Source organism: Balearica regulorum, chromosome 21 (assembly GCF_011004875.1).
Source record: "Balearica regulorum gibbericeps isolate bBalReg1 chromosome 21, bBalReg1.pri, whole genome shotgun sequence".
NCBI lineage: Eukaryota > Metazoa > Chordata > Aves > Gruiformes > Gruidae > Balearica > Balearica regulorum.
In genome coordinates, this window is record NC_046204.1 from 7,768,990 (window position 1) to 7,791,717 (window position 22,728).

The 22,728-nt window shown below is 64.7% G+C and overlaps 1 protein-coding gene across 1 annotated transcript; it reads right to left on the reverse strand.

Annotated features, from left to right (window-relative positions):
• Positions 1-1,157: 1,157 nt before the first annotated feature.
• CROCC (ciliary rootlet coiled-coil, rootletin) lies at positions 1,158-21,102 on the reverse strand. The gene is made up of 34 exons (XM_075773117.1): positions 20,754-21,102; positions 19,710-19,895; positions 19,527-19,610; positions 19,330-19,421; positions 19,076-19,241; positions 18,486-18,592; positions 18,184-18,390; positions 18,001-18,097; positions 17,431-17,526; positions 17,180-17,326; positions 16,886-17,085; positions 16,123-16,284; positions 15,496-15,640; positions 14,045-14,413; positions 12,964-13,157; positions 12,759-12,886; positions 11,793-11,944; positions 11,345-11,446; positions 11,123-11,257; positions 10,432-10,563; positions 10,076-10,314; positions 8,984-9,143; positions 8,727-8,894; positions 7,585-7,921; positions 6,661-6,788; positions 6,464-6,584; positions 5,284-5,441; positions 4,992-5,195; positions 4,709-4,903; positions 4,456-4,605; positions 3,532-3,690; positions 3,037-3,168; positions 2,165-2,323; positions 1,158-2,056 (listed from the first exon to the last, which is right to left on the reverse strand). Exons 1-34 carry the CDS (start codon positions 20,886-20,888, stop codon positions 2,006-2,008), a joined length of 5,397 nt encoding a protein of 1,798 aa, XP_075629232.1. The 5' UTR covers positions 20,889-21,102; the 3' UTR covers positions 1,158-2,005.
• Between the last annotated feature and the right edge of the window lie 1,626 nt (positions 21,103-22,728).

Below are 22,728 nucleotides of genomic sequence, written 5' to 3' on the forward strand. Positions count from 1 at the left end.
ATTGTGCAGCTCTCCTCTATGGCATATACAGCATATAGCTCACTTATATACTGTGCAGCTCTCCTCTATGGCATATACAGCATATAGCTCACTTACTTACTTATATACTGTGCAGCTCTCCTCTATGGCATATACAGCATATAGCTCGCTTATATACTGTGCAGCTCTCCTCTACAGCACATAGCTCACTTACTTACTTATATACTGTGCAGCTCTCCTCTATGGCATATACAGCATATAGCTCACTTATATACTGTGCAGCTCCCTTAGCATGTACAGGTCTCATATAGCATATAGCTGTCAGTGTGTAGTTCTCATATAGCATGCAGTTCTCTCGTATAGTGTGCAACCCGTATAGTGTGTAACCCATATAGTGTGCAACCCGTACAATGTGCAACCCATATAGTGTGCAACCCGTATAGTGTGTAACCCATATAGTGTGTAACCTGTATAGTGTGTAACCCATATAGTGTGCAACCCGTATAGTGTGTAACCCATATAGTGTGCAACCCGTATAGTGTGCAACCCGTATAGTGTGTAACCCATATAGTGTGCAACCCGTATAGTGTGTAACCCATATAGTGTGCAACCCGTATAGTGTGCAACCCGTATAGTGTGTAACCCATATAGTGTGCAACCCGTACAATGTGCAACCCATATAGTGTGCAACCCGTATAGTGTGTAACCCATATAGTGTGCAACCCGTATAGTGTGCAACCCGTATAGTGTGTAACCCATATAGTGTGCAACCCGTATAGTGTGTAACCCATATAGTGTGCAACCCGTAGTATGCAGCTCAGTATCTAGTTCCCTTATATAGCGTATAGTTCTCACATACTGTGTAGTTCTCTTATATAGTGTGCAGCTTTCTCTACATTGTGCATACTCATATACAGCGCGCAGCTCTGTATTATGCATATGTATACATTGTGCAGCTCTATACGGTGTATCCCTTTACATAGGGTGCAGCTCTCACAGCGTATAGTTCCCTTATGGCCTGCAGCTCTCATATAGGCTGCGGTTCTCGTACATCGTACGCAGCTCTATGGCTCCTATAGCGCACAGCTTGCGGTGGGCGGGTCTGATATTTTCCAGTTCTCTTATAGAAAATAGTCCAGAGGTGTTTGGCGTTGAGTTTTTATTATTAATGCTATTACTGCTATTACTGCTATTAATGCTATTACTGCTATTACTGCTACTAATGCTATTAATGCTATTACTGCTATTACTGCTATTATCGCCATTATTGCTATTATTGCCATTATTGCTATTAAGGGACCTGAATCAACCCCGGTATCCCAACAAATACCCATTTGGGCACCCCCAAAATGCCACCCACCCCCCCCAAAAAAAAAACCAAACCCTCGTGGGCTGCAAATTTGGGTTTATCCACATTTAATAGCGCCAGGATTAAGGTGGGGGGGGTCCCCGCTCCAAGCCACCACCTCCAGGCAGGTGGGTTTCGGCTTGGTTCACCCCCCCGACACCCCCCCAACCTCGGGCTGCCCGTAGCATCAGTAAAAACCTCCAACTCCAAAAATAGCGATAGAAAATATCCCGCTATTCGCTAAAAAAAAAATAATAAAAAATAATCCCCAAATCACCAGAGTTGGGGGTTTTTGTTAGAAAAAGAGGGGAATTAGGATACGCTGAGGGTCAGGACTTGCGAGGGCTGGAGGAGCATCGTGTATTGGGGGGGGCATAAATCGGGGGTCTTGGCCGGGGCCGAGACAGAGCCGTCCTGGGGCTAAAAAATAAGGAGGATTTCCAAACTTTTTGTTAAAAACTGCGGTAGAAAAAAGGGAAAAACCACCCATCGGGCCCCAACTTGTATCAAAAATCCACGAGCGGCGGCGTCTCGGCGGTAAAGTGCGGCTTTTTTCTTGAGGAAAGGGGACGATGAGCCGAAAATTGGTGGGTTTCTGTGAGCATGGGGACGGCTCCCCCCTCACCCGTGAGATGAGTTGTGCCGGTCTCTGCGGGCGTTGCCGGGGCGGGGGGGGCCCTAAATGCTGGTGGGGTGTCGGCGGAGCTCCTGCCCCTTCAGCAGCGCGATCTGCAATGAGGAGGGGGGCAGAGGGAGCGGGGACCCCTGTGTCACCCCCTCCGGGGGGGGTGGGGGGGGTCCCCCCTGCCCCATCCCTGGGTGTCCCCGTCCCCCCACCTGCTCCTCCAGGCCGCGGACGCGGTGACGGTGGACGCGCTCGCGGGTCTCCAGCGTCCGCTGGGCTTGGAGCTGGGCGACGCGCAGGCGATCCAACTCCCGCCGCAGCTCCGGCGCGGGGCTGGGTGCAGGCGGGTGCTCCAGCGCCGACACCTGCGCCTGGGGGGGGGGGCAAGGAGGGGGGCTCGTCACCCCGACATTGGGCCCCAAGTGGGGAGGAGCCCCCAAAATAGAGCCCAGCACCCTCCCCGTGGAAGCACCGGCAGCCCTACAAACTGGGATGAGTCCAGCACCGTCCCAATACCAGCACCAGCATCTTCCCAAACTGGGATGGATGAGGCCCAAACAGGAGCCCAGCACCATCCTGGTGCAAGCGCCAGCGTCTCCCCAAGCTGCAAAGCACCCCAAAAGGAGCCCAGCACCATCCTGGTGTAAGCGCTGGCGTCTCCCCAAGCTGCAAAGCACCCCAAAAGGAGCCCAGCACCATCCTGGTGTAAGCGCTGGCGTCTCCCCAAGCTGCAAAGCACCCCAAAAGGAGCCCAGCACCATCCTGGTGCAAGCGCCAGCATCCCCCCAGCAACTGCGGACTGGGCCAAGCCCAGAAACGAGCCCAGCACCACCCCAGTACCAGCACCAGCATCTTCCCAAACTGGGATGAGCCCTACAAGGAGCCCAGCACCATCCCAGCACCAGCATCTTCCCTGACCTGAGCCGTAAAAACCAGCCCAGCACCATCCCGGTGCAAACCCCCAGCATCCCTCCAAGCTGGGATGAATCCCCAGCAGAGCCCAGCACCATCCTGCTGCATCAACGGGTGCATCAAGCAGGCGGGCAGCACCCAAGGGTGCACCCACCACCTGCACCCACCCCACCTGCAGCAGCAGGATGCGTTGCTGCGCCTCCGCCAGCTCCCGCTCGGCCGTGCCCAGCGACCGATCCAGCCGGCCCTTCTCCGCCGAGAGCCGCAGCGAGTCCTCCTGCGTCTGCAGCTTCTCCCGCTCCACCTTCATATTAAATAGAAAATATAGCAGAGAAAAAAAAACAAAACAAACATGTTTTGCATAAAAAATATATGCCTGTATAAAAAAATAGATATATTTTAAGTGCATATAGACTCTATGCAGAGTGGAGCAGCACGCAACATATATATATATATATATATATATAAAAAGTATATTTTACGCTTGGAAAATAACAATTCACTATTACTAAGCTGGTTTTAGGGCTTTATATTTAATTTGCACCCAGTTCTGGCCCAGGAGAGCTGCAAGTCCTGCCCGTGCTGGCACCGGGGATGCGTTTAGCGTCCCCCACGGGCGTGATGCTCTAGCCCCAGGAGCACCCAAGGGTGCCACCCGCGGTCTCACCTTGTCCAGGGTTTTCTTCAGGGCGCCCTTGTCCTTCTCGAGGCGCATGGCGACGCGCTCGGCCTCCCGCTTCTCGCCCTGCGTGCGGGTCAGGGCGTGCTGCAGGGTGCCCACCCGTTCCTGCAGCCCCCTGCGCTCCTCCTGCCGCTGCCGCAGCGCCTGCGCCGGGAAGGGTGGGGGGGTGGGTGTCAGTCACGGCCCCCCCCGCCACCCCCCACCCCCCCCGCCCCAGGCATGGGGTTGCAGGGGGGGTCCGGAGGGTGCTGGGGCTATACGGGGGTCTGCAGGGTGCTGCGAGGTGCGGGGGGGGGAGAAGGATGCTGGATGAGGGGGGTGAAGGTGTGGAGGGTGCTGCGTGGGGGTAATAGGGTGCTGGGGGGGGGGGGGCAAGAGGGTGCAGAGGGGCTGTACGGGGGCAAGAGGGTGCTGGGGGGGCAAGAGGGTGCTGCAGGGTAGGGGAAGAGGGTGCAGGGGGGCTGTACGGGGGCAATAGGGTGCTGGGGAGGGGCAAGAAGGTGCAGAGGGGCTGCATGGGGGTAACAAGGTGCTGGGGGGGGGGCAAGAGGGTGCTGGGGGGGGAAAAGGGTGCAGGGGGGCTGTATGGGGGAAATAGGGTACAGGGGGGTGCAAGAGGGTGCAGAGAGCTGTGGGGGGGCAATAGGGTGCTGGGGGGGGCAACAGGGAGCTGCAGGGTAGGGGAAGAGGGTGCGGGGGGCTGTATGGGGGAAATAGGGTGCTGGGGGGGCAATAGGGTGCTGGGAGGTTGCACAGGGGCAATAGGGTGCTGCTGGGGGGGCAATAGGGTGCTGCGTGGGAGCAAAAGATGCTGCATGGGACGAGCAAAGGTACACCTGGGAGCAAAGGAATGTGGGGACCCCCGCCACCCCCCTCTCGCCGGCGTGGGGTGCGCCCACCCACCCTCACCTCCTGCTGCTGCCGGACCTGCGCCTCCAGCTCCTCCTTGCTGCGCCGCAGGACCCCCTGCTCCTCCCGCAGCCCCCGCAGCTGCTCCCGCAGCGCTCCCTTCTCCTCCCGCGCCTCCGCCAGCGCCCGCCGTGCCACCTCCAGCCCCTCCTGGGATGGGGACACGCGAGCACACGGACACCCACGGTGACACCCCCCCCCCAAAACAAAGGCCAACCCGGTGTCACCCCACCCTAGGGTGCTCGGCTCCCACCTGCAGCGCCCGACGGTCGAGCTCGCCGGCGGCCAGGGCGCTTTGGAGCTGCAGCAGCCGCTCGTGGACCACGGTGCCATCGGCCGACGCCGTCACGCTCGACGCGTCGTCCTTCGAGCCGCTCTCCGCCAACGCCGCGCTCAACCGCTCCATCGCCAGCTGCAAAGCGCCGGCGCGCTGCTCGCTGTCCGCTAGCTAAAGCCCAAAACGATAGCAAAAAATCGATATCATCGTGAAAAACAAACCCATGCAAGGGGGAGTTAGAGGAATTTGCGCCGTTCACCTGTTTCTGGAGCAGCTCGGCGCGGTCTTGCGTCGCCCGCGCCTCCGCTTGCCGCTCGCCCAGGGCCAACCGTGCCCTTTGCAACTCGCCCTCCAGCACCCGCTGCTGCAGCTCCAGGCGCGTGCTCCGGCTCTCCGCCGCTTCCAGTCGCCTCTTGGCATCCTCCAGCTCAGCCTCGCCGGCTCGCGCCGCGCTCATCCTCTCCTGCGAGGTACCACGGAACAACCGGGGATGGGAATCGGGGCAGGATCCGGCCCCCCCCCCCCACCCCAAACCCCATGGCGATACCCACCTGGACGGCTCGACGCTCGCCCTCGGCAGCGTGCAGGCTCCGTTCCAGCGCCGTCACCTTCTCCCGCAACGCCTGTCGCTCCCGCTCGCTCCGTCGCAGCGTCTCCTCTTGCAGCAGCAGCGTAGCCTGGGTGCTGCTCAGCTCCCCGCCGCCACGACCTGCCGGAGCCACCCCAACGTCACCAGGGTTAACGGGGTCTGCGGGGTTGGGGGCGTTTATGGGGGCTTTATCGGTCTTACTGGGATTTCTGGGGTCAGCACAGGGGGTTTACCAGTTTTACTGGGGATGCGTGGAGGCTTTCACCAGTTCTACAGGAGATGCATGGAGGTTTTCACCAGTTTTACTGGGTTTACAGGGGATCCGGGGGGGGTTTCACCAGTTTTACTGGGTTTATGGGGGATCCAGGGGGGGGTTTCACCAGTTTTACTGGGTTTACAGGGGATCCAGGGGGAGGTTTCACCAGTTTTACTGGGTTTATGGGGGATCCAGGGGGGTTTTCACCAGGTTTACTGGGTTTACAGGGGATCCGGGGGGGGGTTTTCACCAGTTTTACTGGGATTACAGGGGATCCAGGGGGGTTTTCACCAATTTCACTGGGTTTATGGGGGATCCAGGGGTTTTTCACCAGTTTTACTGGGTTTACAGGGGATCCGGGGGGGGGGTTTCACCAGTTTCACTGGGATTACAGGGGATCCAGGGGGTTTTTCACCAGTTTTACTGAGTTTACAGAGGATCCGGGGGGGGTTTCACCAGTTTTACTGGGGATTATGAGGTGTGCACAGGGTGGTTACCAGTTTTACTGGGATTTATAGGGGATCCATGGGGGGGTTACCAGTTTTATTGGGGTTTATGGACAACGTATGGGGACTTTTACCAGTTTTACTGGGGTTTAAAGAGGATGCAGGAGTAGTTTTACCGGGTTTACTGGGCACGCGGGGGGGGGTATTGGGGTTCCTGGGGTTCACACGAGAGGCTTTACCAGTTTTACCAGGATTTTGGGGCTGTGCATGGGGAAAATCCCACCGAGCATCCCGCAGCATCGTCACCCCCGCTGTGCCTCAGTTTCCCCAAAAGCTCCCGCTCACTGGCGAGGCTCCAGCACGGGACAAATCACCCTGAACCCCACGATTTTGGGGGAGGATACCTCCCCAAAAAAAACCAAACCCATCAACCCCATCACCTTCCTCACGCTCAGCCACCAGCTTCTGGAGCTGCTGCGCCCGGGCACCGGCGTTGTCCCGCTCCTCCTCCGCCTCCGCCAGCCGCCGGCCCAGGCTGCCCACCTGCACCCGCAGCTCCTCCTGGGGCGAGAAAACGGGGTGAGAAAGGGGCTTTTTGGGGATGATGGGGAAGGGAGGGGAAAGGGGGGGTCCGTACCCGCTCCCGCTGCGCGTCCTGCAGCTCGCGCAGGAAATCCCGCAGGGCTGCCCGCACCGCCTCGGGCTCGGCGGCCGCATCGGAGTCCGGGGATGAGCTGGGGCTCCCCGACCCCCCAAGTCCCCCACCTGTGCGGGGAGAAGCAGGGTGGCACGGGGACAACGGGGCGCAGCGCCCCAGGGAGGACCGCAAGCCGCAGTGGGATGCACCCGTGGGATATGGGGGACCCCAGGGATGTAAAAGATGGAGAGACGGGGTATGGGGGACCCCCAGGGATGGAGCAAAGGGATATGGGGGACCCCAAGGATGCAGGGACACAGCAACAGGGTGATGGGGTGCAAGGGATGAAGCACAGGGTGGTGGAGATACAAGGAATGGGGTGATGGGGGACCCCAGGGATGGGGCAGGGGGGTATGGGGACCCCCAAGGAAACAAAAAATGGAATTATGGGGTATGGGAGACCCCCAGGGATGGAGCAGTGGGGTATGGGGGACCCCAGGGATGCAGGGACACAGCAACAGGGTGATGGGGTGCAAGGGATGATGCACAGGGTGGTGGAGATACAGGGAATGGGGTGATGGGGAACCCCAGGGAAGCAGAGGATGGGGCAGTGGGGTATGGGGGACCCCAGGGATGCAGGGGATGGAGAAGTGGGGTATGGGGGACCCCAGGGATGCAGGGGATGGAGGAATGAGGTGTGGGAGACCCCAGGGACACAGGGGACAGAGCAATGAGGTGTGGGGGACCCCAGGGACGCAAGGGACAGAGCAATGAGGTGCTGGGGGCGCAAGGGCTGGAGCAACAGGATATGGGGGACTCCGGGGGCGCAGGGAACGGAGCACCTCAGCAGGCTGCGCCGCAGCGGGACGCACCCCCTTCCCCTACGCAAGGCGAGGGGCACCGGGGGTCCCCAGGGACTCTCACCCTTGCCCGGGGAGCCGGCCCGTGCCCGGCCGATGCCCATGGTACGGCGTAGGGCGGACTGGATGCCTCCCAGGCGGGTTTCGGCAGCCCGGCGCAGCGCCTCGCCACGGGCCAGCTCGGCTTCCAGCCCCTGCGCCCGACCCTCGGCCGCGCTCAGGCGTAGGCTCAGCTCGGCCGCTTCGCCCCGCGCCGCTTCCACCTTCAGCTGCAGGTTGCGGGCATCGGCCAGCAGCTTCTTCTCGTTGCCGCGAGCCTCCTCCAAGCTGCGGGCCAGGTCCTTCTCCCGCTGCCGGAATTCGCCTTCCACCTCCAAGAGCCGCCGCTGCAAGTCCTGGAGCTGGAAGGGGGGTGATGGGGAGGGTTGGGGTGCAGGGTGCGGAGGGACGGGGTGGTGGGGATGCAGGGGATGGAGTAATGGGGTGATGGGGTGCAAGGGATGGAGTAATGGGGTGATGGGGGACCCCAGGGATGGAGTAATGGGGTGATGGGGTGCAAGGGATGGAGCACAGAGTGATGGAGATGCAGGGGATGGAGTAATGGGGTGATGGGACCCCCAGGGATGAAGTAATGGGGTGATGGGACCCCAAGGGATGGAGTAATGGGGTGATGGGGGACCCCAGGGATGCAGGGACACAGCAACAGGGTGATGGGGTGCAAGGGATGAAGCACAGGGTGGTGGAGATACAGGGAATGGGGTGATGGGGGATCCCCAGGGATGGGGCAGGGCGGCATGGGGACCCCCAGGGATGCAGAGGATGGAGCAGTGGGGTGTGGGGGACCCCAGGGATGCAGGGGACAGAGGGGTGGGGTGATGGGGACACCCAGGGACCCCAGGCTCAGAGCAAGGGAACAACGGGGGTGCAAGGGATGGAGCAGTCGGGGATGCAAAGGACCCCCAGGGACGCAGGGGGTCACAGGGGTGCCCAGGGACGCGGCATCAAGCATCGGAGTAGCAGGGACACGCAGGGACGCCGGATACTGGTTATGGGGCGATGGGGCTGCTTGGGGACAACGGGGGGGAGGGGACAACAGGCAGCGAGCGAGGGGACAGGGACACCCGGATACGCAGGGCACGGGGTGCCAGGGACGCTGCAGGGTGCACCGGGCAATGGGGCGCTGGGGACCCCGGGGAACCCCCCCACCTGCTTCCTGGCGGCCTCCGTGCCGGCCTCGCTCTCCGCCACCTTCTGCCTGAGGCCGAAGGCTTCGCGGCGGCTCTCCTCCTCCCGCTGCTCCTCCAGCGTCACGCGCGCCTGCAGCTCGCCCACCTCCTTGCTCCTCTTGCTGTTCTCGCTGTCCAGGTCCTTCACCTGCCCAAGAAGGAGACGGGGGCGGCTTGGCGTCACCCCGAATGGAATGGGGGGGGGGGGGGGGCTGTCCCCGCCATCCTCCTCCTCACCTGCCGGCGCAGCTCCTGCAGCTCGCGGCGGGCGTCGAGGCGGGCGCGTTCCAGCTCCCGCAGGTTTGCCCGCAGCTCCATCACCTCCCGGTCCGCCGCCGCCCGCCCGTCCTCCACCAGCGCCAGCCGCTGCTCCTTCTCCTCGCTGGCGCGCTTCAGGCTGCGGGGGGGGGGACGGGGCTGGCACCCCCCACCCAGGGGCATCGCCCTGGCACCCCCCACCCAGGGGCATCGCCTTGGCCCCGAGCGTCTCCTCATCCCCAGCATCACCCGGAGCATCGCCCTGGCCCGAGCATCCCGCCCCGAGCCATCCTCATCCCCGGCACCTCCCTGTCCCCGAGCGCCCTCCCATCATCTCGGGCACCCCCTCCCCAGCATCGCCCCATCAGGGCAGCCCCCCCTCTCCCCCCCGAGCACTGTCACCCCAAACACCTCCTCTGCCCCCCAGCACCCCCCCCAGGCACTGCCCCATCCCAAGCACCTCAGGCATCCCCCTGTCCCAGGCACCCTGCTCCAGTGCATCCCCCCATCCCCAAACTTCCATCCCTGTGTCCCGAGCATCACCCCGACCCCGAGCATGACCCTGACCCTGAGCATGACCCTGACCCCGAGCATGACCCTCCCAGGTGTCCCACCACCCCCTCTGTCTCCTAACTTGAGCATCCCCTTGTCCTGAGCACCTCCCTGACCCCGAGCATCACCCTGAGCACCCCCTGACCCTGAGCACCCCCCTGACCCCAACCATCACCCCAACCATCACCCCGAGCACCCCCTGACCCTGAGCACCCCCTGACCCTGAGCACCCCCCTGACCCCAGCCATCACCCCAAGCACCCCCCCGACCCCAGCCATCACCCCGAGCACCCCCTGACCCCGAGCACCCCCTGACCCCAGCCATCACCCCGAGCTCCCCCTGACCCTGAGCACCCCCTGACCCTGAGCACCCCCCTGACCCCAGCCATCACCCCGAGCACCCCCTGACCCCAAGCACCCCCCTCCCAGGTGCTCCATCACCCCAGGCGAGCCCCACCTCGAGCACCCCCTTTGTCCCCAGCGCCCCGTTCCGGCGCATTCCCCGGACCCCGACCCTCACCTGATGCGCTCGCCCTCGGCACGCCGCAGCGCTGCCCGCAGCTCCTCGTTGGAACGCCGCAGGGTTTCCTTCTCCCTGGCCTCGTCTCCCAGGGCCCGACGTGCCTCCTGCACCTGCCGCCGCTGCGCATCCCGACCCTCCCGGCTCTCCCGGGCCTCCCGTTGCGCTTCCAGCAGCTCCCGCCGTCCTGCCGCCCGCGCCTCCGCCACCGCCCGCAGCTGCGCCCGCGCCTCCTCCGCCTGCAACCGGGCTGGCGTCGAGTTTAGTTGGGGGGTTGGGGGGGGGGGGGGGGATGTTTTGGTGGTTGGAGGGGTGGGAAGGGGTGCGGGGAATATGGCGGAGGGGGACACGGTCACCTCCCGCAGGGCACCGTCCCGCTGCTTGGCCGCCGCCGTCGCTTGCTCACGAAGAACCTTCGCCTCCCGCTCGTGGGCCGCTGCCGCCTCGGCCGCCTGCGCCCGCAGGTTGCGCAGCTCCGCAGCCAGGGTCTGCGGGGCACAGGGTGGGGGGGGGGGGTGGTGTGCAGCCCTGAGCCCCCCCAAACACCCCCACCCCCCCCCAGCGGTCCCGGCGGGGTGGGGGGTCGCAATGGGGACGGTGCAGGGGTGGGGGTGAGGACGCTGGGGGCATCCCCGTCGCCAGGGGGTCGCGATGGGGAGATGGGGGGGGCGGCAAGAAAGGGGGGGGGGCATTGAGGGGTGCTGCAAGCGGGGGAGGTGTAGGGGGGGCATAAGGGGGTGAGCCTCGGGCAGTGCGGGTGGCAGTTTGGGGGTGCCTAGGCATTGGGGTGCTTGCAGCGATGGGGCGGGGGGGAACCGTCAGGCACGGGGGTTTGCAATGGGGGGGTGCCCAGGAATAGGGGTTTGCAATGGGGGGGGGCATAGGGGGTGCCCAGGCATGGGGTGGGGGGGGACACACACACAGGGGACACCCGGGCACGGGGGGGGGGGATCAATGAGAGGGGGCACCCCAGCACGGGGGCTTGCAGTGGGGGACACGTGGGGCTCTGTGCCATTCTGGGGGGGTCCCAGGACCGCCCCCCCCCACCTGCTCCTTCTCTTGATGGCCGGTGACCTCTCGCCGCTGCTGCTCGAGCTCGGCGGTGGCCTCGGCCAGGCTCCGCTGCAGCCCCCCCAGCGTCTCCGCCAGCGCCGCCCTCTCCTCCTCCTGCAGTGCCAGCGCCTGGGGGGGGGACACGGCTCAGCCCAAGGGGGGGGACACCGGAGCTGGGACCGGGGTGTGTGTGGGGGGGACATCGGGGCCACCCACCTGCTGCTTCTCGCTCTCACGCTGCCGCCGCGTCGCCGCCAGCTCGGCCACCAGCTCCTCCTGCTCCCGCGCCAGCCGGCCCTGCTCGGCCTCCAGCTCCTCCTGCTCCCCCCAAAAATCAGCATCGCACCCCAAAAATCAACGTTGCGTCACAAAACTCAGCCCTGCATCCCAAAAAGCAGGGCTGCACCCCAGAAATCAGCATTGTAACCCAAAAATCAGCATCGCACCTGAAAAAAACAGCACCGCATCCCAAAAACCAACATCGCATCCCAAAACTCAACATCGCATCCCAAAAACCAACATCGCACCCAAAAAACCAACATCGCACCCCAAAAACCAACATCGCACCCCAAAACTCAACATCGCATCCCAAAAACCAACATCGCACCCCAAAACTCAGCCCTGCACCCCAGAAACCAGCATCCTCCCCCCCCCCCGTGCCCACCTTCTCGCGCTGCAGGCGGTCGAGCTCGTCCCGGTGCGCGTCGCGGGCGCTCTGCAGGGCCACCGTCACCGCCGCCGTCTCTGCCGCCGCCACCGCCTGCCGCCGCGCCTCCTGCTCCCGCTCCCGCTCCAGCCGCGCGGCGCCCAGCTCCGCTGCGGGGACACCAACCCCCCCACACACCCCCACCCCGGTCAGCGGGGACCCCCCGACAGTGGGGGGGGGGGGGTTAAGTGACAGGAGCAGGGACAGGGGATGGGACACGGTGGCGGAGGGTTTGTTGTGACCCTGTTGTGGGTGGGTGAGGATGAGGATGAAGATTTGGATGAGGATGAGGAAGAGAATGAAGAGGAATAGTGATGGGTGGGGATGAAGATGAGGATGGATGGGGATAGATGGGGATGAGGATGAAGATGGGGATGAGGATGAAGATGGGGATGAGGATGGGGATGGGGATGAGGATGGGGATGGGGATGGGGATGAGGATGGGGATGAAGATGAGGATGGATAGGGGTGATGATGAAGACAGGGACAGACAAGGATGAAGATGACAATGAAGATGAGGATGAAGAGGACTAGTGATGGATAGGGATGACGATGGGGATGGATGGGGATGAGGATGAAGATGGGGATGAGGATGAAGATGGGGATGAGGATGACGATGGGGATGGATGGGGATGAAGATGAAGATGGGGATGAGGATGGGAATGGATGGGGATGAGGATGAAGATGGGGATGGATGGGGGTGATGATGAAGACAGGGACGGACAAGGATGCAGACGACAATGAAGATGAGGATGAAGAGGACTAGTGATGGATAGGGATGACGATGGGGATGGATGGGGATGAGGGTGAAGATGAGGATGGATGGGGAAGGTGATGGGGAGGCATAAAGATTGATGGATGGAGATGAGGATGAGGATGGATGGGGATGCGGACGGAGGGGGGTGATGTGCCGGGATCCCTCACCCTCCAGCGCCTCCTTGGCCTGGAGCAGGGTCCGGCCTTCGGCCTCCAGCTGCTGGTTGCGGGCGTCGAGGCGGGTGAGCTGCTGCTGCAGCTGGAACACGCTGCTCTCCAGTCCCTCCTTCTCCGTCCTGCCCAAACACCGCCGGGACGCTGCCGAAACCCGGGCTGGGGCTGGGAGACGCCCTCGCACCCCCGCAGCACCCACCTGAGCCCAGCCGCCTCCTGGGCCCGATCCTGGCCGTGGCGCTGGGCGGCGGCGAGCTGGACGGCCAGGCTGGCCCCCTCCTTGGCCAGCCCCTCGCGGGCCCGGCTGAGCCGCAGCAGCTCCCCCCGCAGCCGCTCCTGCTCCCCCCGCGCCGCCGCCAGCGCCTCGCCCGCCGCGCTCTGCTCCTGCACCGCCTGCCAGGGCGGCATCCCCACTCAGTCACCCCAGCATCCTCCCAGTTACCTCAGCATCCTCCCAGTTACCCCCTGCATCCTCCCAGTCACCCCAGCATCCTCCCAGTTACCCCAGCATCCTCCCAGTCACCCCTGCATCCTCCCAGTTACCTCAGCATCCTCCCAGTCACCCCAGCATCCTCCCAGTTACCCCAGCATCCTCCCAGTCACCCCTGCATCCTCCCAGTTACCTCAGCATCCTCCCAGTTACCCCCTGCATCCTCCCAGTCACCCCCTGCATCCTCCCAGTTACCCCTGCATCCTCCCAGTTAACCCAGCATCCTCCCAGTTACCCCCTGCATCCTCCTAGTCACCCCAGCATCCTCCCAGTTACCCCCTGCATCCTCCCAGTCACCCCAGCATCCTCCCAGTTAATCCAGCATCCTCCCAGTCACCCCAGCATCCTCCCAGTCACCCCAGCATCCTCCCAGTTAACCCAGCATCCTCCCAGTCACCCCCTGCATCCTCCCAGTTACCCCAGCATCCTCCCAGTTAACCCAGCATCCTCCCAGTTACCCCCTGCATCCTCCTAGTCACCCCAGCATCCTCCCAGTTACCCCCTGCATCCTCCCAGTCACCCCTGCATCCTCCCAGTCACCCCAGCATCCTCCCAGTTACCCCCTGCATCATCCCTGTCACCCCTGCATCCTCCCAGTTGCCCCATGCACCCTTCCCACCCCTCCCAGTTGCCCTGTGCCCCCTCCCAGTTACCCCCTGCCCCCTCCCAGTTACCCTGTGCACCCTCCCCACCCCTCCCAGTTACCCCCTGCCCCCTCCCAGTTATCCCCTGCCCCCTCCCCACCCCTCCCAGTTACCCCCTGCCTGCTCCCAGCCCCCCCAGCACCCACCTGGCCCAGGTGCTGGCGCAGGCGCAGGTGCTGACCCCGCAGCACCCGCAGCTCGGCCCGCAGCCCCCGGCAGCCCTCCTCGGCCGCCCTGCGTGCCCGCTCCAGGCCCTGCCGCTCGGCCGCCCCGGCCCATCGTCCCCGCTCCAGCCGCCCCCGCAGCAGCGCCAGCTCCCGTCCCAGCTCCCGCGTCCGGATGCGGCCCTTCTCCCGCTCCTCTTCCAGCCGGGCCAAGGTCCGGCTCAGCTCCGTCTTCTCCCGCGCCAGCCCGCCCGCCAGCTCGCTCGTCTTGGCCAGGGCGTCCCGCAGCCGGGCCTCCTCCGCCTGCGCCGCCCGCTGCGCCGCCGCCAGCTCCCCGCAGCTCCCCTGCGCCTGCGGGGTGCCCCGGGGGAGGCGAGAGTCGGCCCCACGCTGCGGGGTGCTGGGGACACCCAGTGTGTAGGGGCATGCGGCATGTAGGGGGGCACCCGCTGTATGGGGACACCCAGTGTGTAGGGGCACCCAGCATGTAGGGGGGCACCCAGTGCATGGGGGGCACCTGCTGCATGGGGGCACCCAGTGTGTAGGGGGGCACCCAGTACATAGGGGCACCTGGCATGTAGGGGGGCACCTGCTGCATGGGGGGCACCTGGCATGTAGGGGGGCACCCAGTGCATGGGGGGCACCCAGTGTGTAGGGGCACCCAGTGCATGGGGGGCACCTGCTGCATGGGGACACCCGGTATGTAGGGGCACCCAGTACATAGGGGCACGCGGCGTGTAGGGGGGCACCCGCTGTATGAGGGGCACCCAGTGTGTAGGGGCATGCGGTGTGTAGGGGGGCACCCCCTGTATGGGGGGCACCTGCTGCATGGGGGGCACCTGGCATGTAGGGGGGCACCTGGCATGTAGGGGGGCACCCGCTGTATGGGGACACCCAGTGTGTAGGGGCACCCAGCATGTAGGGGGGCACCCAGTGCATGGGGGGCACCTGCTGCATGGGGGCACCCAGTACGTAGGGGCATGCGGCGTGTAGGGGGGCACCCGCTGCATGGGGGGCACCTGGCGTGTAGGGGGGCACCCGCTGTATGAGGGGCACCCAGTGTGTAGGGGCATGCGGCATGTAGAGGGGCACCCAGTGCATGGGGGGCACCCGCTGCATGGGGACACCCAGTGTGTAGGGGCACCCAGTGCATGGGGGGGCACCCAGTGCAGGGGTTGCACCCGGTGCATATGGGAAGGTAAAGTTGCTGCACGAGGGGTGCACCCGCTGCACGGGGGGGCGGAAGCCTGCGGCACGGGGCTGCACCCACTGCACGGGATGGCACCCACCGTACGGGATGGCACCCACCATACGGGATGGCACCCACTGTACAGGACTGCACCCACTGTACAGGATCGCACCCACTGCATGGGGCTGCACCCACTGCACGGGAGGGGTGCACCCACTGCAGGGGGAGGAATGGGGGGACCCACCTTGCCCAGCGCCTCGGCCAGCGCCTCCCGCTCGCCCCGCGCCACCTCGGCCTCCAGCACCGCCCGGCTCAGCGCCTCCCGCGCCTCCAGCAGCTCCCGCTGCGCCCCCGCACGCTGCGCCTCCAGCTCCTCCACCTGCTGCTGGCTGCCGGCACCCACGGGGGGCACCCGTGGGAACGGGGGGGTTGCAGCACCCACTCGGGGCAGGGGTTGCAGCACCCGCTATTCTGCAGCACCCACATTTGGAGGGGAGGGGTACCCAACCCGCTCGGGGGGGGCGGGGGGCAGCACCCACGGAAGTTTTGCATCCCACCCATTGCAGGGGTGGCAGCACCCACCTTGGGGGGCCTTCAGGGGACTCCCTTTGGGGGGGGGATTTAAGGGACCCACTGAGATTTTGCAGCACCCACGGGGGGTGGGGGGGGATGCAGCACCCAATTTGGCAGGGGGGAGCAAGTGGGCAGCACCCAGATATGGGGACAGGCTGCAGGGGACCCACTGTGACTTTGCAGCACCCACTTGGGGGGGGGAGGAGATGCTGCAGCACCCACTGTCATCTCACAGCACCCACTGTCATCTCACAGCACCCACTATCCTCTCGCAGCACCCACCCGTGTCCCCCCCCACCTGCGCTCCAGCTGCTGGCGGGCGGCCTCGGCGACGCGGGCGGCCTCGTCCCGGGCGTCCTCCAGCCCCTCGCCCCGGCGTTGCAGCTGCGCCCGCTCCTGCTGCAGGGCACCCGCCCGCTGCTGCTCCCCCGCCAGCGCCTCCTCCGCCTGCAGCCGCTCCCTGCCGGGCAGACGGACGGACGGACGCGGGTGGACGGACGGACGGGGCGATGCTCACGGGTGGGCGCGCCGGGATGCGCGTGGACGGACGGACGGACAGAGGTGAATGCGTAGGGGAGGGCGGGTGGACAGAGGGACGGGAGGGACAGACGGACGGGACGGCTGGGGTACGGTGTGCGGGGCTGTGCGCGCGGACGGACAGACGGACAGGCCAAACCGCCCGGGGATGGATGCAGAGAGAGGGAAGGGTGTGCAGGGACGGATGGACAGACAGGCCAGGGGGACAGGCAGACGGGCCAGGACGCACAGGGACAGACGGACACGCCGGGTGGCACGGGGAAAGATAAAAAGGGACGGACAGACGGACAGACTGGCCAGGGTACGGGGGGTGGATGTGCAAGGACACACAGGGACGGACAGAGGGACACCCAAGGACACGCAGAGATGGACAGACGGACACCCAAGGACACGCGGGGATGGACAGAGGGACACCCAAGGACACGTGGGGATGGACAGAGACACCCAAGGACGCAAGCGCAGGGACCAGGGACAGCCACGCAGGGACGGACGCGGCTCAGGACAGACGGACGGACGGCGGGTACCTGCGCAGGACCTCGGCCTCGGCGCGCAGGCGGGCGACCTCGCACAGGGCCTCATCCTGCGCCCGCCGGCAGCCCCCGGCCTCGGCGCTGAGCTCCTCCAGCCGCCGCTCCAGGGTCCCCAGCCGCTTCTCGCTGTCCTCCAGCTCCCGCCGCAGGTTCCCGGCCACCTCCCGGCTGGCCTCCGCCTGGCCCCGGGCATCCTGGGAGGGGGGACACAACGGGGGTCAGCCTTCATCATCACCATCATCATCATCATCGTCATCGTCATCATCCTGCGTCCCCCCCGGTGCTGACCTGCAGCTGGAGGTGGCGGCGGCGCAGAGCGGCGTGCACGGCGGCGGCGGCGGCGCTGGGCGAGAGGCTGCGGCGAGGGGATGCGGGGGGACACGGGGGGGACTCCGGGGGTGGCGGCGGGTGCTCGGGGTCGTCTGCCAGCACCGCCTGCGAGGGGCCGGGGAGAGACAGCCCCCCGCGTCACCAAGGGGAAACCGAGGCAGGGAGGGGGAAACTGAGGCAGGGAGGGGAGGAGCGGGCAGCCCCAGCACCTGGGTGACATCCTGCAGCGTCTGACGGAGCAGCTCCACCTCCGAGCGCAAGGCCTCCACCTCCACCGGCGACGGCTCCTGGGCGCGCGAGGCCTCCTGCAGAGCCCATCGGCGTGGCGTCAGGCACGGCCGGCGGCCGGCGCACCCCGGCACGCATCCCGCATCGCACCCCAGCGCGCATCACGCATCACGCCCCAGCGTGCATCACACCCTGACGTGCATCCCGCATCGCACCCCGGCGCGCGTCGTGCCCCGGTGCACGTCGTGCATCGCACCCCGGCGTGCGTCGCAGCTCAGCGTGCGTCGTGCACCGTGTACACGCATCGTGGCTCGGGGTGCACTGCACCCCCAGGTTTGGCACGCATCACACGCCGCACCCCAGCGCGCATCCTGCCGTGGCACGCGTCCCACCCTGGTACTCGCGTCGTACACCAACGTATACCACGGCTTGGCACGCGTCCTGCCCCGGCGTGCATCGTGCAACGGCGCCCCAGGGTGCATCGCAGCTCAGCGTGCACCCCGCCCCAGCGCGCGCCCTCGCCCCAAAACCTGACGGTGCCCCGCGCTCACCAGGTTTTGCAGCTGCAGGGTCAGCGCCTGCACCGCCCGCTCCTTCTCCCCGTCCTCGGCCCGCAGGCGCTCCAGGGCCGCCGCCAGCTCCGCCAGCCTGCGGCGAGACACCGGGCAGCACCAAACACCCCAAAAAAATTAAAAAAAAAAAAAAAAAAAACCCCCAAACCCCAACCCCGGTACCTGGCGCCGAGGGCGGCTTTCTCCAGGTCGGCGTCCCGCGCCCGCGCCGCCAGCTGTTCCTCCAGCTGTGCCAGCCGCATCGCCTGCTTCTCCCGCGCGGCGCCGGCCTGGGTCTCGGCCAGGCGCAGGTTGGCGGCCAGGTGAAGGCAGGCGGCGTGGGCAGCCCTGCCTGCGCGCGACGCCTCGTGGCTCAGCTCCGATAAATCCCTGCCTCGGGAGACGCAGGATTGGACCCGGCCATCGCTAGGGACGCGGTGCTCCTCGGGGACTTTCGGGGACACCCCCCCAGGGATCCCCCTGACCTCTCGGTGGCGGCTTTCACCTCCCCGAAGTGGCGCCTGAAGGCCACCGCCTGTCTCCAGAGGGTGAGGAGCCGGCTGTGCTCGTTGCTGAAGTAGGTGTTGAAGGACTGTCCGCGGGACGGAGCGCCGTCGGTGCAGGCAGGGTGCCCGCCGGGTGCCAGACCGCGGCAGCGAGGGTCCCTCCGCACGCAGCCACCTCCGCCTCGCAGCCCCCCCAGCCCTCCGGGCAGCATCATCCCCCCCACCCCCACCCACCCCGTTCCTTTTGGTCCCCAAATCTCCGTGCGACACCGACCTCCCGCCGTGTCCGCACCCATCGCCCCCACGGTCCCCCGCAGCCCGGCAGCCCCTCGCCCCAATTCCCTTCCACCCTGCACAAGAGAGACGGGGGGACGCATCGCCCCCCCATGATGTGCCGCGTCCCCCGCACCCCCAAATTCTTCTCCGCGTAACGTCTCCCACGGCCCCCCATCCCTCCCGGTGGTCCTGCATCCCTCCCCCTCCCACCCCTCTCCCTGTCACACCCCCCCCCCCCAGCCGCATCCCGGGGTCCCCCCACATCTCCAGGGTCACCCCCCCGCCCCCCAAACCTCCTCCTCGCGCCTCCACTCCGCCTCTCGCTGCTCCAGCTCGTCCCGTGCCCTCGCCCAGTCGGCCGTCAGCTTGCGGATGTCCTCGCTCAGCGCCGCGTTGGCCACGTTGGCTTGTTCCAGCTGCTCCCGCAGCATCGAGTTCACCTGCACCAGGCTGCTGCTCCTGGGATTTTTGGGGGGGTCAGATACAGGTGGAGCATCACGCTGAGGGGGGGGTCCCACAGCCCCCCCCCCCGGGGATCCCCGCTCACCTCTGCTGCTCCTCTTCCAGCCGGATCAGGGCGTTCTCCAGCTCGTTGCTGCTCTCCTCCTCCGGCTGCGAGCCGCTCGCATCCAGCTGGCTCTGCGGGGACGGCAGCTCGCTCATCGTCACCCCAATTTTGGGGGTGGGGAGGGGGTGGGGAAGGGGAGGTTTGGGGCAGCGGGACCCCCCAAAACCACCCCTCACCGTCAGCCTCTCCTGCTCCAGCTCCGTCGCCTTCTCCAGCAGCTGCTGCTCCACTTCGCCGCATTTCTTCTTATACTGCAACACCTTGGGGGGGACGGGACGGGACACACAAGCGCGGGTGATGCTGGAGGGAAGAAGGGGGGTCCCCAAAACATCCCCTTCCCGGCCCCGGGAAGGATTTACCTTGGCTTGGAGCTTCTGGACCAGCTGGGCTTGGCGCTGCTGGCCCTCCTGGTACGCCTGCAGCTTACGCTTGTAGGCGGCTTGTTCCTCCTCCAGCAGCCGCCGCAGGTCGATGTTGTGCTGCGCCAGGCTCCGGCTCTCCGCCGATTCCCGCTCGCCCGTCTCCAGCCGCAGGGTTTGCTCCAGCTGGGATGAAGGGATTGGGGGGGTGGGGGATGCTGGGACAACCCCCAGCCCCATCGGGGATATGAAACCCCCCCACCCAGCACCCACCCGTTTCACTTGCAACACCCCAGCCCGGATGAACCCGTCGTTTCGGGGTGGTCCTACAGCAAACCCCCACACGGCCAAAGCTGAGACATGGCCGTCTCACCGAATATTCCGTGTAGAATCAGGATTCTACATCCCCCATGCTTTGCATGCACAGGGTGGGGGTTAATAGGAAATTCTGGGGGTGCTTTTAAAAAGAACCCGACTTTGAATCTGGGGGTTCAGCAAAGCCCCGTCCCGGTTTGCACCAGGCTGATGGATAAAGGGCCCTCGGGCTCGGCGGTGGCGATTCCCCTTGGGGTATTTTCCTGATATTTGGGGTTTTTTTCTGTAAATAACCGACCACAAACAGAGGGGCTGCCCCCCCAAAACCCAGCAGCCCCTCGATTCAGGTCTCCCCATCATGCAGGAGCCACGTTCAGCGTCTGGCCGCTGCCCAAAGCCCTTTTGAATTCCCCCGTTGCCACGGTAAGGGGATGCGAAGGCGAGGGATGCCGGTGGGGGGGTCCCCGCTTCCCAAAAAGCGGCAGAACAAATAAAATAGGGATTGGGGTGGGGGGGGTGGGTCGGGAGATGCTTTGTGCATCCCGCAGGACAAGCCCCAGCAAGCCAGGACAGGTCCGGACACGGCACCGAAATTCCCATCGCTGGGATGTTGCAAGATGCCGCAGCATCTCCTGCTCGGAGCGCGGGGAACGCAAAGGTTATGCTTTGCATCGCTTTGATTTTGGGGTTAAAATGGGTGGGTTTGGGTTAGCCCAGCTGCCGACCTACCCGCTCGCTGATGGCGTTGTACTTGATGGCCAACTCATCGCGCTCGGCACGGCTCTGAGCCAACAGGTCCTCGACGCGCGACAGCTCCTGCTGCAGGATGCGGTTCTCCTCCTGGAGGGACAGCAGCGAGGACATGGCCCCCGCGACGACGACGACGACCGCTGCGGGACGGGGACGGGGCTCAGGCCAGCTCCGGAAAACAGCGGGATCGGGATCCAGCCCCGGGATCAGGATCCGGCCCCGGGACTGAGCCAAGTTGCCCTTTGCAGCCAAAAGCCGCTTTGTTCCTTCGGCGACGCAGGGAGCTGGGCTGAGCCATCCCCACGCGCTCGGCCGAGGCCACGAAAAAACTTTTCCCCCCCCCTGCCCCCGGCTGCAAACGTCGCGTAGCTCAGACCTGCTGAGCGACGTCGTTCGCTACGGCAAAACTGCTGCAGATTTGTCTCTGCGATCGCACGAGCGCTGCAGGTTCGCAGTTCCAAGCGCAAACCCGCTCCCGATCCGCGCCTGCCGTCGCGAAACCCCGCCGCGGGTTTGCGTTTGCCGTCGCGAAACCGCTGCAGATTTATAGTTGCAACCGCAAAACCGCCCCAAAGTCGCGTTTGCGACCGCAAAGAGCGCTGCGGGTTTACAGCTGCCGTCACAAAACCGCTGCGGGATTGCTTGCGATTGCAAGGCTGCTACAGATGCGCAGTTGCAATCTCAAGGCTGCCGCAGATTTGCAGCCGCGATCGCAAAAGTGCTGCAGATTTACAGCTACGATTGACGAGAGCACGGCTCGATTACAGCCGCAATCGCAAAACCGCCACAAATTTGCAGTTACGATCGCGAAACCGCCGCAGGTTTCCGTTTGCCACCGCGGAACCGCCGCAAATTTGCAGGCGCAATTGCAAAACCCCTGCAGACGTACCGTCGGCAATCGCAAAACCTCTGCGAACTCGTGTTTGCGACCACGAGAGCGCTGCAGGTTTATAGCCGCAGTCGCAAAACCGCTGCGGATTTGCAGTTGCAATCGCAGAACAGCTACAGAATTATTTGCGCTTGCGAGGCCGCCGCCGATTTATATTTGCGATCTCAAAGCTGCCGCAGATTTGCAGTTGCGATCGCAAAAGCGCCGCCGGGTTGCAGCTGCAACCGCACGAGCGCTGCTGATTTACAGTTGCAATCACAAAACCGCCGCAAATTTGCAGTTATGATCGCGAAAACGCCGCAGATTTCTATTCGCCGGCGCGAAACCGCCGCAAATTTACGTCTGCCGTCGCAAAACCTCCGCAAACTCGCGTCTGCGACCACGAGAGCGCTGCGGATTCACAGCTGCCGTCGCAAACCCGCCGCAGGTTCCCGTTTGCGATCGCCAACCCTCTGCAGATTTGCGTCGGCGAGCGCCAAAGTACCGCTCGCGCTTGCGGAACTCGCCGCCAAAAGTGCCATTTGCAATCGCAAACCCACCGCATCCGCCCCCTTCCCTCCCGCCGTGGCTGCTCCCGCGAGAGCCAACGCCAGTTCCCGTTTTTGGGGGGGGGGGAAAGGGGGAAACACCCACCTCGATCACAACCTCCGCCGTGGGCTCCGGTTCACTCATGAATTTCCCCACGGGGGTCCGCCGAGCCCTGCGCACCCCCCCCCCCCCCACCCCACCTCCGGCTTTGCTGCGGCCTCCTCGTTCCAAATCTCCTTTCCCGGGATTTTTGGGGTTTCGGTTCGGTTCTACGTTCTGCCTACGAGCGGAGAGCGGATGCGTGGTCGGGATTAACCCGAAATCCTCGCCTTCCCCTCCCTGCGTGACGGCGGGACCGGGGACCCTCCTCTTCCTGGCCGCCTCGGGGGTCCCCAGGCCTCCGGTGAAGCCACCAGTTTGCGACGTTTTAGCATCCGCCACCAAAAATATCACCGAATATTCCACCCCCGCTCCCTGCCGAGCAGGGCTTTGTAATTAAAAATAACTAACGAGGCTCTTAGCGAAAAGGGATAATGA